At 38.1% G+C, this 19,462-nt stretch overlaps 3 protein-coding genes and 1 long non-coding RNA gene across 5 annotated transcripts; all 4 read left to right on the forward strand.

Annotated features, from left to right (window-relative positions):
* Window positions 1-112: 112 nt before the first annotated feature.
* LOC136261529 (uncharacterized) lies at window positions 113-6,205 on the forward strand. Of its 2 annotated transcripts, none has more exons than XM_066055542.1 (4): window positions 113-328; window positions 5,605-5,859; window positions 5,925-5,966; window positions 6,022-6,205. In XM_066055542.1, exons 1-4 carry the CDS (start codon window positions 277-279, stop codon window positions 6,192-6,194), a joined length of 522 nt encoding a protein of 173 aa, XP_065911614.1. In that variant the 5' UTR covers window positions 113-276; the 3' UTR covers window positions 6,195-6,205. The 2 variants fall into 2 exon arrangements, with proteins under 2 accessions (XP_065911614.1, XP_065911615.1); XM_066055543.1 differs by having other exon boundaries at window positions 113-316.
* On the forward strand, window positions 6,195-8,355 carry LOC136261099 (protein NLRC5-like; the record flags this gene model as incomplete). The annotated part of the gene is made up of 1 exon (XM_066055067.1): window positions 6,195-8,355. A coding segment is annotated over one exon (2,025 nt), but the record flags the coding sequence as incomplete, so codon positions are not given.
* Window positions 8,356-9,141: 786 nt separating this feature from the next.
* On the forward strand, window positions 9,142-18,756 carry LOC136260032 (serine/threonine-protein phosphatase 2A catalytic subunit beta isoform). The gene is made up of 7 exons (XM_066053629.1): window positions 9,142-9,300; window positions 9,402-9,611; window positions 14,582-14,755; window positions 14,890-14,979; window positions 15,548-15,709; window positions 16,946-17,064; window positions 18,414-18,756. Exons 1-7 carry the CDS (start codon window positions 9,196-9,198, stop codon window positions 18,484-18,486), a joined length of 933 nt encoding a protein of 310 aa, XP_065909701.1. The 5' UTR covers window positions 9,142-9,195; the 3' UTR covers window positions 18,487-18,756.
* LOC136260034 (uncharacterized) lies at window positions 9,622-14,575 on the forward strand. The gene is made up of 3 exons (XR_010703411.1): window positions 9,622-10,198; window positions 10,248-10,296; window positions 10,349-14,575. It is a non-coding gene; the product is annotated as an uncharacterized lncRNA (long non-coding RNA).
* Window positions 18,757-19,462: the final 706 nt, after the last annotated feature.

Below are 19,462 nucleotides of genomic sequence, written 5' to 3' on the forward strand. Positions count from 1 at the left end.
ATGTGATGGTGGGGAAATGGTGGCTTTGGGGAATTTTCAAATTTTATCTATACAAATGCAACTGGCTGAGAGTGTCACGAAGTTACGTACAGACTGTACTGATGCACAACGAGCTTGGGCGTGGCTGGCTGAGGCGAAGTCAATTGATCAACTAACGATTGGTGTCGGCTAGTGCGCCATCGAGTCTAGGATACATTGCGGTAGCTACGTTTCGCTGCCTCAGTCTTTCCGCCTACAACTAGACTTGGTTCATTGGAATCCAGAATATCACTCTACATGGCTAATGTTGATGGTAAAGGATTGGAACAATTTAAAAGTACTAACAAAGGTATGTTTTTTGCATTTTGTGGTGTTATGGCTGCAAATCTCTGATAAAGGAAGAACGGCTCATGCCGATTACCATGAGGATAATATTAAATCAAATAAATGCTATGGTTGCACTTATGTTTACTCGGTCTATTTGCATTGCATTACATTACATAGTGGCGGATCTTGTTAGTAGCTGAATTGCGGGGCGGCTCTAGGGGTGGTTTTGAGGTTCAGATCGAGATGCTCTAATAAAGCAGTCACAGTGTTCAGAGTAAGGATTTTACATATGTGCTTTATCAGTGATAATAGTGAAGGCAGTTATTTTCAGCATGCAGTTTACTGTTATCTTTTTTTTTCTTCACCTTCTTGATCAGAAACCAGTCACCAAAATTCCCAGAGCCATCCTTGAATTACATACAGTGTAGCTCACTCATTACCCAGAATGTAACTTCTTTAGTGTGCTACTAACTATACATTGATTTACGAGGTTTGTGTTCCAATGAATTGTCATTCATTCATCAATTGTGGTCACCCCACATCAACCAGACATTGTTATAGACATTTCCCCACAATAGGCATATATCTTAGAACTTGCGTGTCTTCCTGATTCAGTACATCACCTTGAATCAGCCCATAACCAGAAGAAGAATATATGCAAATTATTTATTAGATAAGTTGGATTGTTTGAATTTTGCATTGTTACTCAATCATGTATCCTGGGTCATTTCTAGTGGAATGATTTTACTAGTTGAACCTCTGGGTTCCACTCATCTTGCTCCATTTTATACTCTTATATGTATATATTAAGACCATTATTACTACCACCTGTGATATTATTACCTGCACACAAAGACTGCCCAAAACAGAGCAAATTTTGGGTATCAGAAATGGAGGCAGATCCAGGGTTTGGCAAGGGGGGATGCCCCAGGACAGGTGCACCAGGGTTGTGCCTTCAGCTCCTGGTATAGTAGGTATATGGAGTAGGGGGTCTATTTTATACGTTTTAGGACTAAAAATTTTGATGTAAAGTAGTTTTATGCACAAATAACTAACTGAATCATACTGTTTTCTAAGTGACCTACATTAATCAAGCGTTGTAAATGACAGTCATGAGTAGCTCAGCTAGGTATAGACATAAAGAATGGTATACACAAGACCATGTGCATTTCATTTGACAAAATATTCTATCTTAACAGGCTAAGTGTGCCCATGTGTGCAGTGCTGCAGATGCTAGTTTTTTCATACTCAACAACTATGGATGATTCTCAACAGTGTTATATATGGTGACTGTTCTATTAGAGTATTTTACTGACTGCTCTATTAGAGTATCTCGATCTTGTGTGTTGTTTTGTGTGTGTGTGTGTGTGTGTGTGTGTGGGGGGGGGTTCCGACACTGAGAAATTTATACACCCTCATAGTGATAGCTAATAAAAAATTAATTGGTGCAATTTTTGTGCGCATGGCTTTAAGTACTGTGAAGTTACTACGTCATACCTACTAACAAAGCTTTGTGTGTCAAAGCCAGGTTTTGTCAAATTCAGTCACATATACAGGTAGGGCCGCCCACAGGGGGGGAACTGGCGGGGCCCCAGCCTGAAAGGGGCCCCAGGAGGCCCCATGAAGGGCCCCTTGAATACCTGTTTAAAATATCGATATACTCTAATAGAGCAGTCAGATCTAGATACTCTAATAGAGCAGTCACAGTATTCTTCAGAGGAGCAGTGTAGCAAGCTTATAAATAAGGAGATGTGGTTAGTGAGGGGTAGCTATTGTCATTTTCAGTATGTAATGACCTTTTTTTTGGTCTTCAACTTACAGCTTGGGTGAAGTTGTGATTCAGAATGGATACCTCCGGGACCCTTAATTTCTCTGGGCGGCCCTGTATACAGGATCAATTTTTTGATTGAACACACTAGCTTTCTAGCTAAATGCAAGATGTAAACTGAATCAGTCATTGCTCCTAAAACTTTGGATGCTTTGAAATAACACTGTGTTAAATATATACCACAAAGAGTTTATATAGCTGGAAGTATTTAACACATACATGCAGTGCCTTGCACAGTTACTGCAGGATTAGTACACTGTTTCAATAACAATATATAATATGTGTATGCTATATGCATTATCACCTAATATCAGTGGCAGATCCAGATGGGGGCACAGGGGCACGCCCCCCTTCCTTCATCCCTTTAAAAAAAATTGCATACAAGATCAAGATACTCTAATAGAGCAGTCATTCACTCTAATAAAGCAATCACGGTGTTCATGAGGCAGTGTAGCTTAACTATGAAGCTATGAATAAGAATCTGAATAAGGATCTTTATATACTTTATAATATTAATATAATACATTTGGTAAAGGACACAACCATTATTTGCTGACCTTTTTTTTTTTTGCTCTTCAACTTTTTAGCAATGTGCACCCCCCTTTCCAAACTCAATCCACCCCAGAATATTATAGCTAAGTGATAGTGTTATCAACAACTTCCTAATAAAAGCTTTCTACTCAATTAGCCAACATTAAGTGTGTTTGTAGGAGTTGTTTACAATGTGACTGGTAGCTATGTCTATCCAGTGTACAATCATGCAGTAACATGTCGCATATAGTAATGATGCATCACTTTCTTTTCATAAGGCTGGAATTCACATCATAGTGTTTGCATATGGGTCATTCCATGTCAAATCAACAAGGAATTTAGGGTCACCTCTCGGATTTTGACGAAACTTGATGTGTTTGTAGTACCTGTGGTGCTTATCACTCATGCAAATTTTTAGCTCCATACATTCCATAGTTTCTGATTTATGACCACAAATATTTTGAATATTTCATAAAAATTCGGTCCATCTCTAGTTATAAAATTGACTGCAACTTTGTTGTATGTAAATATTTTTAAACACAATTTTCACTGATGGAAGACTGTTGATTGACCTTTCCAGTGATCCCTAAATTATGGGATATCTACCTAATTATGGTTCAAAAGTACTTCATTGAAAACTTTATCCTCTATATTTTGAAAAATGCTGCTTGAAATTTTTCAAATTCTTTTGTGAATAATGATTGGGTCATAGTCTATGTTTGATAAAATTTTTGTGGTGGGACCACAATGGGCTCAAGAGATATAATGAATTATGTTGTGGTATGCGGTGGAATTTTCAGGCTATTATTGCTGTATTGGAGTGTACGCCTCCAATAACCACTCACAACAAGGCTATGCCAAGTTTGTCTTACAGAGTGAAGGTGTATAGGTACATTGCAACCTGTATTAGTGACCACCTGTATTGAAAGGCCACCTATATGCTGCAGTTAAATTATACTTCTTTAATGTATAGCACAAAAGCATCAACCCTTTCTAGCAAATCCAAAAATGGTCCTTATTAGACAGGTTGACTATAAATTATAGATCTGACCACCATGTGTCCCTAAACATCATACTGTAGTGGATTTAGCCACATTTAAGTTCCGTATGTGGCTGCATAGATACATACAACAGAACTCCTCAGAAGGGATACCTGGATACCTTGATAACCAGGACACCTGTTTATACACTGTACTCCCACTCTAGCAGTGCACATACATTTGGACCAAGATACTTCTGTAGCTTCTGTAATATGAGCACTTTATTATAGTCCTAACAATGGAGGGGTTTTACCATATACGTACATGCATTAATTGTACCTCAATGTGTGAAATTAATTACTACATTACTTTAAATTCACGACCACTTTGAAGATCAGGTCATAAATTCATACACATATTCACATAGGAAGTAAACATGTTGACCACATATTTAACATTTACCTGTACTGATCTTCAAAAACGTGAACACAAAATACTTTGAAAAACCATTAATTTTAGTAATTACAGTACTATAAATCACACATTGAGGTGCAAGCAAGTGTTAATAATATATATAAAAACTCTTGGTACAAGTAATGCATCTACTATATACAGAGTAACTCTTCTCTCTCCGAGTCCCTAGGTGGACCATTGATAAAGTGTTCATTTTTGAGAAACCACAGATTTGTCTTGGGTCCAAAATGTACGTACAATTATAAAGTGAGATCATGAGGCTATCAAGGTAACCAGATATCCTTTTTAAGGAAGTCTGTTGTACCTATGCAGCCATGTACGTAACTTGAATAGTGTAGAGTGGGGATATGTATGTAAGTGTATAACAGCGAGATTTTACTTAATAAATAAGGTATAAATGAAGAGATGGTACAACATTAATGTGTTTATGGACGCATAATTATCTCATTTATAGTTAGCCTGTCTAATAAGGACCATTTTTGGATTTGCTAGAAAAGATTGATGTTTTGGTGCTATACATTAAGATCCAATTAAAGTATAAATTAGCTGCAGCTTATAGATGGTCTTTCATTACAGGTGGTCATTAATACAGGTTTCAGTGTACCTAGACACCTTCACTCTGTAAGACAAACTTGGCATGGCCTTGTTGTGAGTGGTTATTGGAGGTGTACAACCCAATACAGCAATAATAGCCTGCAAATTCCTCCACATACCACAACATAATTCATTATATCTCTTGAGCCCATTGTGGTCCCACCACAAAAATTTTATTAAACATAGACTATGACCCAATCATTATTCTCAAAAGAATTTGAAAAATTTCAAGCAGCATTTTTCAAAATATAGAGGATTAAAGTTTTCAATGAAGTACTTTTGAACCATAATTAAGTAGATATCCCATAATTTAGGGATCACTGGAAAGGTCAATCAACAGTCTTCCATCAGTGAAAATTGTGTTTAAAAATATTTACACAGTACAAAGTTGCAGTTGATTTTGTAACCAGAGATGGATCAAATTTTCATGAAATATTCAAAATATTTGTGGTCATAAATCAGAAACTATGGAATGTATGGAGCTAAAAAAATGCATGAGTGATAAGCACCACAGGTACTATAAACATGCCAAGTTTCGTCAAAATCCGAGAGGTGACCCTAAATTCCTTGTTGATTTGACATGGAATGACCCATATAAAATGTTATGTGTACAGTTTTTTGTATAGTTTAGTACAGTGACAGTAGTGGGGTAGCTACCACTTGGTGCTCAGGAATTACATTGTATACTCCATGACAAAGATAATTTGTAACTTTGGGTTTAATTGTTTGAAGTTTATATCACTAAGAAATAAATTGTATAGCTATACAGATCTCATTCCCACAAGCTCTTTACACTGTTTTTTACCACACTCAATTTGTCGAAGTTGTACAAGGCTGCCGATTAACTTGAAAAATCATTATAACAATAAAAATGAATTATTTTGTTGACAGTGATTAATACTCCAGCACTAAAAGAGCTCCATCGACATGTCACACCACAATATGCTGCAGAATGGAGAGAGATAGGAGTAGAACTGGGTCTGACTGATGCTAAACTAAGGGAAATAGAAGCTAACAACCCACGCAATGTAAAACAGTGTTGTAATAGAATGTTCTCAGAATGGTTAAGGATGGACACCACTGCTTCATGGGAGAAATTGTTCACAGCCATTGAGTCACCTGCAGTGTTTGGTGGTCTAGTGAAAGGTACTATTGTTCACATTGCTAGGAGCTAGTTTAAATAATGACATGCATGTTCCTTTTAATTATAGGTCAAGTGGAGCTTACATTTGATATGGGCAAACAAATCAAAGGTGATGTATATTTGTGCTCTAGGTTAGCTGCTACACCTTGCTGTTAATCCTGTAGGAGCTGAGGCACTCTGTATATTATCCAATAGGGTGGCCATGAAGAATGCACAAGCAAGGTTCAGGGTTGAAAAGGATACGTGGCCACCAAATCAGCCTAATACGTTTACTCCACTTCTACTGGTCCATCATGAAGGACAACACAGCATGGACCAAGCTGTTGAAGTTGTTTAACTAGTCCACAGAAATAATTTTCTGAAGTCAGATAATATTGTTCCAAACATTGGCAAGGTGACCAAACAGATCACTGACATTTTGACTCCATTAGAGATAAGTGATGAACCGCAGTTGATCATAATTGAGGGTGCACCTGGCATTGGCAAATCTGTTTTGTTACATGAAATTGCTTACAGATGGGGCAAGCAAGAATTGCTACAAACATTTAGACTAGTTTTGCTTCTATGCCTACGTGACCCCATTATTCAACAAGCTACATCAGTTAGTGACCTACTTTTGCCATTTTTCAAGGGAGACAGGAGAGCTAAAGAAATTGCAGCTGCATGTAGTGATCACCTTTTTGAAAGTGGTGCGAAATGCCTGGTTTTTCTTTTTGATGGCTTTGATGAATTTCCTGAATATATAAGAGATAACAGTATAATTGGTGAGATTGTAAACTGCAACATTCTTCCTTTCTGTGGATTGGTTGTATCATCTCGGCCACATGCCTCAGTGACTCTCCGACAACAAGCAACAGTTAAAGTGAACATTTTGGGTTTTACAGAGGAAGAACGACATCATTACATTAAACAGTCTTTAAAAGAACAACCACAGAGTACTGTAAAGCTTACCCACTACTTGAAAGATCACCCCACCATCAGCAACCTCTGTTTAGTACCTTTCAACATAGTTATCTTACTTTTCTTATATAAAATGGGCGTTCCCCTTCCCAGTGAATCTAGCAAGTTATACCATTACTTTGTCTGTCTCACTATCTGTCGACACCTTGCCAAATCTGGCTATCTACTCAGAAACACAATCAAGCACCTAACTGACCTTCCTGAACCACACAATAAAATAGTTGAGCAACTTTCTAAATTAGCACTAAAAACACTTAATAATAACCAACTGGTGTTTACATATGATGAGATGAAGTTGACATGTCCAGACATCATAACAACCCCAGGAGCAATCAATGGCTTTGGGTTCCTACAAGCCGTAGAACATTTTGGTCTCACTGGGAAGACAGTTACGTTTAACTTCCTCCACCTCACTATTCAAGAATATCTAGCAGCTCACTATATTATGAATTATCTTCCACCAGATGAAGAAATATGTCTCCTTCACAAGAAATTCTGGAACACTCTTCATGCTAATATGTTCTCCATTTACATCACACTTACCAAAGGACAGCGACCTGCTTTCAAGAAGTTTTTGTCAAATGGGGACAGTAAAGTCATGATTTCTAGCAAATTCCTTCATGACCAGTTAAAAAGTATTCGTCTCTTTCACTGTTTCTTTGAGGCTGGAGATGAGAGAATGTGCAAATACATTGAAGAGGGAACAATCTTTGATAAAAGAGAAATTGTTCTTCGTTTTACTGGTCTATCAAGTACTGACCTTGTGTCTGTATCAAGCTTCCTTACCACCCCTTCCCACAAGCATTGGGTGAAACTCGACTTGCAACACTGCTACATTCAAGATCATGGCCTTCACACTGTTCACAAATTCCTTGCCAACAGTAGTGTAATAATTGTTAGTTTGGTGTTGATGGACAATGGCCTTACCCAGTCATCTTCCTCCTTCATCAGTGATATTGTCCTCCGATGTAATGTAGAAAGGTTGTGGATATCTCTTAACCACACAATTGGGGAAAGTGCAGACCTCTATGCCATGTTGTCCCACCCCTCCTCTGCATTAACTCATTTGTACATGAACTATACTGGATTGTCTTCTATTGCAGCCAAAGCATTATTTGTTGCAGTGAAGAATTCCAACAAATTGCGGGGGCTATATATTTACAACAATGTCATTACTGATGATGTGGCTGATGACATTGCTACTACTCTAACCATTAATTTATCTCTAGTCAGGCTTGAGATGAGTGGCAACCCCATTAGTGGAGAAGCCATGATAGTAATCCTTCAAGCTCTCTTAGCTAATAACACTTTACAAATATTAGGTGTTTCCTGCTACCCTCCAGAAATTGAAGAAAAGATCAGATCACTAGAACAAGAAGTTAATGAAAAACGAGCAACATAAGGAATACAAAAGAGGCTAACAGTTGGACAATGGAGATTGCAGTTTTAGTTTATGCTTGTTATGTAATATTATCTGTACAGGTACCAGTGAAATGAGTAGGCTACTACTAGACACCAATATAAGAAACAAAAAACTTTGTGACAAAATAACCATGACAGCACACACACCCACCCACACTATACCAAAGGTTTAAAGGAGCAAATGAACACATTTCATCCTCCTTGACTGATTATATAGTCCTTTCAGTGAGTGTTTCACCTGAAGGAAAACTATAAATGAGGGATCAACACACACTTTCATCAAAACACAATTCTCAATCAGCATGCACACACAGTAGCTATAGTCTTTTAGATCAAAAGTACTGGAGTGGTACTAATAGCAAACAGCATAGCGGCACAGCTGACAGCCAATATGAGCCCTGTCCCTTCAAATACTGACTAGGCTATGCCATAAGCTTGACTGAATGCTGATGGAGATTGACATAAATTGGTAGCTAATGTATTCTACATTTGATTTATCTGTTCGTTCTGTTGAGCCTGCAAAGCTGGTATATACAGACATGCACACTGGACTCTGGTAGCACAGTGGGCCGTGACATTTACACATTTGGGACACTAGCACAACTACTGCTAACACAGGAAAAGATACAAGGTAGCTAAGATTCTGTAATAATATTCTGCACTGCTTAGTGTGCACAATATTCAGTGAACTTTACATGAGAGGATCAAAGTGCTAAAGTATACTGTGTTGCATACAGAGTAGACTGTATGGTAGTACACACTGTAATCTCAAAATAACATAAGCCTTGTATTCCGAATGCATAACTGCAGCCTTGAAAAACAAATAAAAGTCACGTGCGAATATACGTCGATCACGTGTTTAGATAACTAGCGCGAGCCCTTTTACAGGAGGTGTGACTGTATTCTAATTAATGCTAATCTTACGTAGTGGTAGTAGTTCGCATCGCTTAGCTTAAATGGCGGCAGATTCTATACCGAACAAAGAGTTGGACCAGTGGATAGAGAATCTCTCGAATTGTAAACAGCTGGAGGAAGTAGAAGTGAAGCGCTTAACGGACAAAGTGAGTGAACAAGTGATCGTTGTTTTCGTGCGTGTGTGGGGGTGTTTAAAACATTGAATTCCACTCTCTCCCTGCCTTCACTACTCTGCTGTTCGCTACAGGCGAGAGAAATTCTTCAGAAAGAGTCAAATGTGCAGGAGGTGAAGTGTCCAGTCACGGTGTGCGGGGATGTACATGGACAGTTCCATGACCTTATGGAACTATTCCGTATTGGCGGCGATTCTCCGGATACTAACTACCTCTTTATGGGAGACTATGTGGACAGGGGGTACTATTCTGTCGAGACTGTGTCACTATTAGTATCATTGAAGGTGAGTTGTGTGTTGGTATCTTGTCTTTGAAATTTTGAAACATACTTCATAATTTTTTTTTGATATTGAGCAAAGTTGTTTCTTCAAGGGGGTGGCACTCCAATATATCCTGTGCTCCGATCTTCGTCATCGGTCAAAGTGGTCAAACTCGAAAAATAAACCTTGACTCTTGATTCTTACTAGAAATGCACTTGACTTTTGACCGCATTCTAGTAAATTTACGTTCATGTTGGTATTCTACAAGTATCGATCGTGTTATACACTTTACAAATCGTGCTTGTCCTTTGACCTACTGCAAAATTCTAGCTTGACTTGACTTGCTTTGATCGAGGACGAAGATCAGAGTACAAGATATATTGGAGTGCCACCCCCTTGTTTCTTGTTAGTAAACTGTTGATGCAGACTTTTTAGCCACTGGTAATATTTGACCCTTAAAGGTGCATAAGCCTCATGGCATGATAAAAGTACACACTGAAAATGCATAACGTTAACTGTTTGGGCAGCAAAACTGTTGTGTTACAGTAAAGCATGGATACTATACCAATAACACAGGATTGGAAGCTCCATTCGCGGTCTCAATATAACATGTATGTTCCAAATAAGCACTCCTCGTAGTTTCGTGGATTTGCCTTTCAGTTGGTGAAGCGTTTGATACCAACTTCTCTAAGAGTAGTGAAGAACCAAGGTAAGTAGTGTATAGGATATTTTTCCATAAGTTGTTAGTGCTATCCACATAGTATCCAAGCAAGAATGTGTACCTGTTTTGGGTTTTTCTAAGCGTCCTCCAGACAATTGCTGAAGTTGTGGTGAAGCTAAGTGATTTGAGAGTGGCTTAGTGTAGTAATTACAGTTCTTTGTTTTATACAGACAAACTTTACAGCTCATGGAACAAGTACCAAATCCCATCCTGTGATAATAGAGCATAGCAACTGAGATAGCAACCTAACAAATGACATGATGCAACAGTCAAATTAATCACTTCTGGTATAACGCACGCAAAACAGAGTTTCCAATCCCGTTTATTAGTATAGTATCTATGTGTAAAACAGATAGTACTGTTACCTATTTGTTTCAATTTTTTGAAAACAATACTGCTTGAGCAGTGTCACCATATTCATCTTGTAGATTGACAAGAAACTTACCATGAGACTAGAATCTAAAAAATTCACAAGCCTCATGAACATCTTCTTTATCACATTGTGTAAAATGTCCCTGTGTTTAAATTACAAGGAAAGAGCATCACAATTGGTAAAATTTGGGCTCCATCTTATTATTTCTGAGGTCAGCATTCCCAAAAAACTGAATTACAAGTCATTGTGAACTTTTGCCAATGAGTTATGGATAAATGAACATTTTTGTGGGCTTAGGTGGAAACATGTGTTGTATAAAGTTTTGTGCAGATTTAATGGTTAAATCTGCTGTATGTCAAGCATCAACACAACTAATAGCATGAGTGTCTAGGGTAGCATGGTTGTGCTGTGTCTAATGTGTTGTGCATATGTTACTTTAATTTTGTAGCTTAGTAGTGTAACAGTGTAGTGTGTGTTTGTGTGTGTTTGTGTGTGCACCTGTATTTGCATGTGTGCAGTGTACGTGTAAGTGTATGCGTGTGAGTGGTGTAAGTGTATGCGCGCGAGTGTAGTGGCTTCTGTGATTAGTTATAGTAACTTTTCATTATCTACCAAGTGGATGGTTTTGCTGTTCCATGGTATTGGGGGTATTGTTGTATATGTGAATCTTGAACAATTAAGGAACAAACCATTAGGAAGTTTCATAATGGTGTATATAACACTTTCACACCTCAGATCAAAGGAATTCCTGAGGATACATTTGCCATGTATACCTCTTTACAGGGAGACATCTAAATGTACACCAGTGTACATTGAAATGTATCCCAGGAAAGTGGTTGCACTTCTGAAGGAGCAAGCCACTTTCATGAAAGCAGGCATGGCCTTGATGTGGATGGGGTGTTGGTACCGCCCTCTGTTTGTTTTATACAAGCTCAGATCAAAATCGATTGTGGGAATAAATGCTCATTTGATGATTGCCATAAATTGAAGTGTTGCCACAAGGAGCACTCAAATGAAGGCGTTTCAGTATCTTTGCCATTCTACAAGTTGGGAAATGTTTCTTAAAGGTGAGAACTAGTCTTACAGTGCATTCACAAGCGTTTCGGCATGTTTTTGAATGTGGACGTGCCCACATTACGGACGACACAAGTAAACCACTCTATAATGAAGCTTACACCTTTAGGTCTTTGGTATACATTTGTAATTAAGTCTTTGAACAACGCGAAAGCATTAAAACACTTGTAAATTCCCTGAAATTTACCCTACGTGACTTTTCCGTGATATCTGTAGGACTCGTACATTTTTTAATAACAATTGTAGCTAAAACATTACTTGCTGCCTAACCATAATCAAATCTTTCAGGCATGTATATAAAATGAATCCAGTGGTTGCACTTGTATTGGCATCAAGGCTATCAGCTTGAACGGAAGTGTTACATATAAACATGCCCATGTTACAACTATAAATATGCATTGTATGCTGGGTGTTAGTTGAGAATTGGACAGACACCAATGCCAACATTTGATTTGTTATCTGTTAGATGTTGTTCACAGCAAGAATAGATCCCTAAGAGGTTGCTATTTAAGTTGTTGCCACAGACTTGGCTTGCACATGGAGCCAAGCTTCGTTGGAGATTCAAAGTGAGGCAGCACCTGAATAGGTTCAATATTGTTGCATTACCTTGCCCAAGAGTGGAGAGATAAGGACTGCACAGTTTACTTGTGAATCTTGCCATTGTGAATTTCAAAGGAGAGAGGACATTGCCAGACACAAGTGTCACATGTCACATCCATGAGGGAGGAAGAGGTGGCCATAGTTTGGTCCACTACCAATAGTGGGGAGCATCATCCAATGGATGGCTTCACTTCAATGATGTGTGCGGGTGTGTCAGTGAGTGAGTAGATGCGTGGGTGAGGGGAGTGGAGTGAGTGAGTGAGTGAGTGAGCGAGTGAGTGAGTGAGTGAGTGAGTGAGGTATGTATTAACATCATTGGAAACTACAGCATTTCTTAAACTCTTAGGCTTCATAGCAACATAGACTTATCAATAATGTTGAAAATTGCTACAAACTTCTTCACAAAGGCTTGGTAACTAGCAGAGAATTGTAATAATTTGTACACTACTAGTATAGTATTGGGCTTCATTTACACCACCAGCTGGGAATACTTTACTTTAGAAGGTAAGTCGAGGGTAAGTTTCACTGAATACAGCAAACTCGTGACCAGCAGAATAAGATCTTTTAGTCTGTACCATCAAAATGGAGAAGAGAAACAATAGCAGTATGCTTGAAGACATGGAGATAGACATGGGTATCAAAAAGATCAGAAATGAATTGGTATTTATACACACAAGAGTAGGTTGTACTGATTTTGCTCAAATCATTCAAATTGGCTGCCATCTCTACTTTTAACCATATAAATTACAAAAGAAAGTAGAACGGTGGTATACCACTCTGCTATTTAGGTACGACCCTGCACAGGATGGAAGTACTGCAGTACAGAGATTCAGTTTCTTATTCTTGTATATCTGTCAACAGTGACCCATTCTAGGGTGAGGGGAGGGGGGATACTGCATAGCAGGTGACAAAAAATGGCTCGTTAGTCAGAAAGATGGAGAAATGGCCGCTTGGTTTTTGTCATTGTTGGCTACCATTATTTTATTGAAGAGATAGTGCTACAATGTTTCTAGCAAAGTATCACATACAGTTCACCGAGTACTGAGGAAGCTTGGAACAACACTTGTATTTATGGTAACAAGCTAAAAAAATTACCATGCCACACACACTGTACTGGTAACTGTTGACTGCTGTAGTGATGCAATACTGACACAATATGATGCAATTCCGACTTGTCATGGTGGTATTGAAAATGTGTAGCATCATTTCCTGTTCACTTTAGTGTTGGTTCAGAGAGTGTAGGTGCAGTTGTTATATGTTACTTGGGAGTTCCCATTTCAAGTGTCCATGAATTGTTTTTATTTCATGCTCTCTGAGTTAGTTTTTTTTATTCATAGTGGGAACTGGTGGTTAGAATACAACATAGCTTTATAGAAACTTGCTTGTAGTGTTTGGGTGTTAAGGTGCAGCAACACAGTAACATAGCTGGTACAAAATTAAACCTTTTTTGTTTGTTTAATTTTGTAGTCTTCATATTCTGGATATGTTGTTTTGATGAATGGTTGCTTTCCCACAAAATCTATTACACTCACATTATCTAATACTTTACATACTGATTTCATGAGAACTGCTGTCTTAAAATTTCTTAACAGTAAATTTGTTTGTGTATTTGGTACTCATGAGCGTACTGTCACTAGTTTGATGGTGTTCATTGTTTAGACTACTGAATAAATAGCCTAGAAAGTTAGTAAGAGCTAGAGCAAAGTGATTGCCTTGACAACACAATAAGGTGCTGACTGATGGTGATATAATCTAAATTCTTTACCATCGTTTAACAAGTAGTGTGTTGTGTTTAGCACTAGTAAGGTGCTTGTTCCCCCATCTGTAGGCAGTGGGGTACATGTATATAGGGCAAGTCCACATGAACTTGTATACATTACCCAGTGCTCTGAAGTGATGCTTGAAAATATTCATATGAGCCAATGGTTACTAAATATCAATGAAGAACTTCAATGAGGTTCAGTAGATATTTGAATTCTACGCCAATTCTTAATGAAAGGTCCCTGTTTTTATCAAGCAACCACTAACCTCTATGGAGAGGTAAAAGAATCTGTTTCTATTTTAGTAGCACTAAGGACCTTGCATAATTCTCGCAGGCTTGTACCACAGTATAGTTTCCATTTAATGCCCACCTACTATGCATTTGAATTTTTTCATTGCTATTTGCAGAACTGCACATTTTATGTTAATGTATGATCTATTTTATGTTTGCTTTACTCATAACAGGTTAGATATCCAGAAAGAGTCACCATTTTAAGGGGTAACCACGAGAGTCGACAAATCACGCAGGTATATGGCTTCTATGATGAATGTCTACGGAAATATGGCAACCCCAATGTATGGAAGTGTTTCACTGATCTGTTCGACTACCTCCCACTAACAGCATTAGTTGATAGACAAGTGAGTGTGGTGTGCATTAAATAAAATCAGCAATGAATTTGTGGTGTGCATTAATTGGAATGTATGTTGTGTGCACAAATGTATCAATATGTCTTCATTACTTTGTGTATAATGTTAACATCCTTTATGTGCAGATATTTTGCCTACATGGCGGTCTTTCACCAAGCATAGACACTCTGGATCACATCAGGTCATTGGACAGAATACAAGAAGTCCCTCATGAGGTATGTGGAGTGATCATGTTTGCCACTCAAGTCGCTGTGTTGTGTACTGTGTGTCCATATGATTGTGGTCTATGAGTCTCTTATGAGATGATCCTTAGAATAATGATGTTATGTAGTAACATTAGCTGTGATTAGGACCTACTTGACATGACTGCTATAATGAGGTGGTCTTATCTAGTTTCATTACTAGTTTAGTTCCTGGAAGACTTATTTCTTTGTGTAATATGAAACACAAACTGTAAATATTATAATGGTGCTGTGCAAGTGTTTTGGATATGAAACTTAACCCTCATAATTTTTGGGAATGCATCTTCTATGCCCTAAAACCATTTCTCAACATTCAAGAGGATACATGGGGAAATCAGAATAACCACTGTCACTCTTCTTGCAATGACAACAACTTTTTTTGTTGTTATTGTTTTTGATTAACAGTCATTTTGAAAATTTTGTGTTGCATGATAATAATTTCTATTCATTGTTCACGTGTGTCAATTATCATTATTGTGAAGAAATTTGTTCTAAAAGCTTGTGGTACATCTATGATGTATTCTATATCTTTGGTGCACAGGGTCCCATGTGTGATCTATTGTGGTCAGATCCAGACGATCGTGGTGGATGGGGCATATCCCCTCGGGGTGCAGGATACACGTTTGGACAGGACATCTCTGAGAACTTCAATCACACCAATCAAGTGACGTTAATCAGTCGAGCTCATCAATTAGTGATGGAGGTAATTTCATAAGATGTTTGTAGTCAGTGAAACTTCATTGATAGGAAGGGCATAAAATATGGCCCTCTTAGTAGGTGATCTTGTTAATGGAGTCATGAAGTATACCCAGTGTAGCTAATTGAGAGAATAGTGTGTGGCTTATCAATAATGGTTGCCATTACAATCTTGTACTGTGTTCTTAGTACTAGTGCTCATAAATATGTGTTTATTATGCAACCTTTTGTCTGAATGTCACACACCAGATAGCCAATCTTGTTAGTGCATGATGCACTGATAATCTGATTGACTATTTGAATGAAGCAAATGTGTATCATTTTTTGTCTTTTGACAATAGTAATCTTGCCAACTGCTGTATTAAAGAGATTTGTACCATGCAAAGCACCCCATGCATGGGATTATTAACTTGTAGTTTCTATATTCTGTCATTTCTTGAAGGCAGGCACCCACAAAGTGTGCACTGCTACAGTAATTGATAATGTGTTATACAGTGTGTAAACTATGGTGTACAGTTATGCCAGTCTTTTATGCCTCCATTTGTTGGGAGGCTTATGTGGTGCCAGTAGGCACCTTGCAGTGCTTATAGTGCAAGTAGAATAGATACAAAGTACAGTCCAATCTCATGTTTTCTGTTTGTAATACCACAAGATTACACAATGTCTGCTTTGTATGGTATGGTCCCAAGACTCCCACATGTCAGGGTATTTTCTGGCCATGGTTTATTCTTATAAGCCATTTAGTGGTTTATTCTTATAAGGAAAGAAGCCATCAAAGTGTACATACCTTTAACCATATTTGTGAACCTTTTAATGACTATGGATAATCACACATACCAGAGGTGTTATAAGAAGTTGGCTACAATGTGTGAAGGTGTCTGCTATGGCCTGTGTAGCAGTAGCAATAAGTCTGTGACTTTTGCAAGGATTGCTGACTTTTCCTAGAACCATTTTCAATACTTATATCCACTTGCCTTCTTTATACAATGCCATAGCTTGCTTAACACAACTCTTTTTGACTAGTTTGTATTTCACATGCACACACACAGTACTACTTGTATCAGCATATTCAAATACAATCCATGGTGTTTATTCAGGAGCAGTGAATGTAATGACATTACTGAAAGGGGGTGGGTATTTTATTATCTGCTATGTATTATTCCTGACTGAATTTTCTACCTTATTGCTGACCCTTAAAGTGTCTGGTAGTTAGTGGAAATGTTTACCGTGTTGTTGTTGCCAGGGTTACAATTGGAGTCACGAGAGAAATGTTGTCACTATCTTCAGTGCACCAAACTACTGCTATCGTTGTGGTAACCAGGCAGCCCTTATGGAACTGGATGATGGATTAAAATACACCTTGTAAGTGTTTTGTTGTTTGTTTCTATTTAAAGCACACTAATGTACCATATGTGATAGAGATGTGGGTAATCATAGTTTATTTCCCTTGATTATATATTATATTAAAGTATTTCTATACCTAGTCAGCCAGTCAGGTTTTATATAATCTGTCTATGGGTAGGGATCGTAGTTTATCGTTTATCACAAGAAGAGAAGGAAAGTGCCATTTTGTTTCATTTTTTGCCTTGTTCAGCCCGTTACACACACTATATGAAGGACCTCTGCAATCAATCTGGTCGCAATGAAAACTCAGAACGATTTTCATTAATCACGCTTGCTACTGTAAATTGACACCTCGTGCTGTCAGCAATGATAAATGGGATAAAAAAGGAGGATGCAGGTAGGACCATGATGCATGCATTGTACGTACTGCGGTATGCCAAAAGGCATCAATTGGGCTAAAGTGATGTCTAATAGGGAAAAAATCAGGCCCATTAGTTGTCAAGTCACACTTGTCTGAAGGCATCAGGCAGACTGTTAGTCAGTAGAAAATCCTGCTAATTAAAAGTTCTGTAGCAACTTATTGGAAGTGTTTTTGGCCACTCTGTAGGCACTTTTGGGCTTGCTTATACCTCACCAAGCACATAACGCTTCATCTTCAGCTATGTTCAGCCCATTACATAGCATTATAAATGAGGAACACTACAAGTAGGACCTCTGCAATCAATCCAGTCACAATGGAACTCCCGTTATGAATGTAGAGAAGTCATCATATGGCGCTACCACGAATTAACACCTTGCACTGTCAGCAAAGATAAATGGGACACAAAGGAGGACACAGGTAAGTCCATGAAGCATGTATTGTACATACTGCAGTATGTCAAAAGGCACCTGTCAGGCTGAAGCAATGTTGAACAGTGAAAAAAATCCTGTTATCGAGTTACGCTTGTCTAAAGGCATCAGTCAGTCAGTACTAAATTTAAAAAAAAATTGTAGCAACTTATTGGGCTTATAGCCTATACTGCCAAGGCCCCATGAAGGTATTTGTAAGGCTGGTTTTAAGGTGATATTTTTGGCAAGAAAAGCCTAAACTGTTATAATTATTATGATTGGATTCTTTTGGGCTGGTCCCCTGGACGTATCAGACACTGTCTGTCTGTCCAGCAAATTAAATAGTGTCGTGCTGTATATTAGATTAGGGTTTGGGCTTTTCAAGCCAAAAAATATCACCCCCAAAACCAGCTTCACAATACCTTACTACTTTTTTATTTCTTTGGGTTTAATAGTAATTTCTGCTAAATCTGCCTTCCCTGTGCCAGAATTTGCCTTATTTGGTATTACATGTGTAATTTTGTTTTTCTTTTGATCAGTTTACAGTTTGATCCTGCCCCAAGACGTGGCGAGCCACTAGTGACTAGAAGAATCCCCGACTACTTCATGTAGCCTGGAAACTATCTGCTTCCTAAACATTTCTGTGGTGCACACATACACACACACATGCACACACACAAGTGCATACACTAATGACATGGTTGTAATAATCTACAACATTAATAGTTTATTTATCATTGCTTGTTGTCAGCAAAGGAAGTGTAGGAGTCAATATTTAGTTTGTTTTTGTAGCTAATAATATATTATTGTATTGTGTACTATTTCCTTATATGATTTGTTACTAAATATATTACACTGTGTGCTACACCATGTGAGATCTAAGATAGTGATTGTTCCTGGAGCACATCATAGAGTTGGTCACTGCATCAAGAAAATCCATAGTTGTAATAATTGTGTTAGTATGCAATTGCTTGCGGCCACTTCCCACAGCAGTGAATGGAATCTGCTGCTACAACTGAGGCTGTAGTGTGACCTTCCTCAACTATATAGTAACTTGCTTACTGTCAGTAATGATTGCATCATATATGATATGCAGTACCAATGGCTGAACACCTTTAACAGTGTTGTACTCACAAAGTCCTTATGCTGCTGTTCCACATGAACAGAATACTCATTTTTTACAGTCAATACAGTGAGGTTTATTGCAAGCAGTAATGCTTATTTGAGGGGAGGGGGGCAGTCCTGGTGTAAAAATATGACTAGTGCTTTGTGCCCTCTCCATGTTCCCACTGCTATGTTACATGTTGTTACTCACTGTTGTAGATCTGTAGCAGTCCTCTTGTGTCAAGGTGAATGCTCTATTAGAGTATAATAACAATTGTTTGACTGCTTTATTAGAGTATTTGGATGGACTATATACATGTAGCAAAAACTAACTACAGTGTAGAAATTTCACAAGCACCATATGATAATATCTACACATTCTATTCTAACATTTAACACACTAAGGAATCATATTTATGTGACTGTAATGTATCTCCACACTAACATGAAGGTGCAGCTTTGTGGAGACGTGGCAGCTGGATGA

This window comes from Dysidea avara, chromosome 7, assembly GCF_963678975.1.
Source record: "Dysidea avara chromosome 7, odDysAvar1.4, whole genome shotgun sequence".
Classification (NCBI taxonomy): domain Eukaryota; kingdom Metazoa; phylum Porifera; class Demospongiae; order Dictyoceratida; family Dysideidae; genus Dysidea; species Dysidea avara.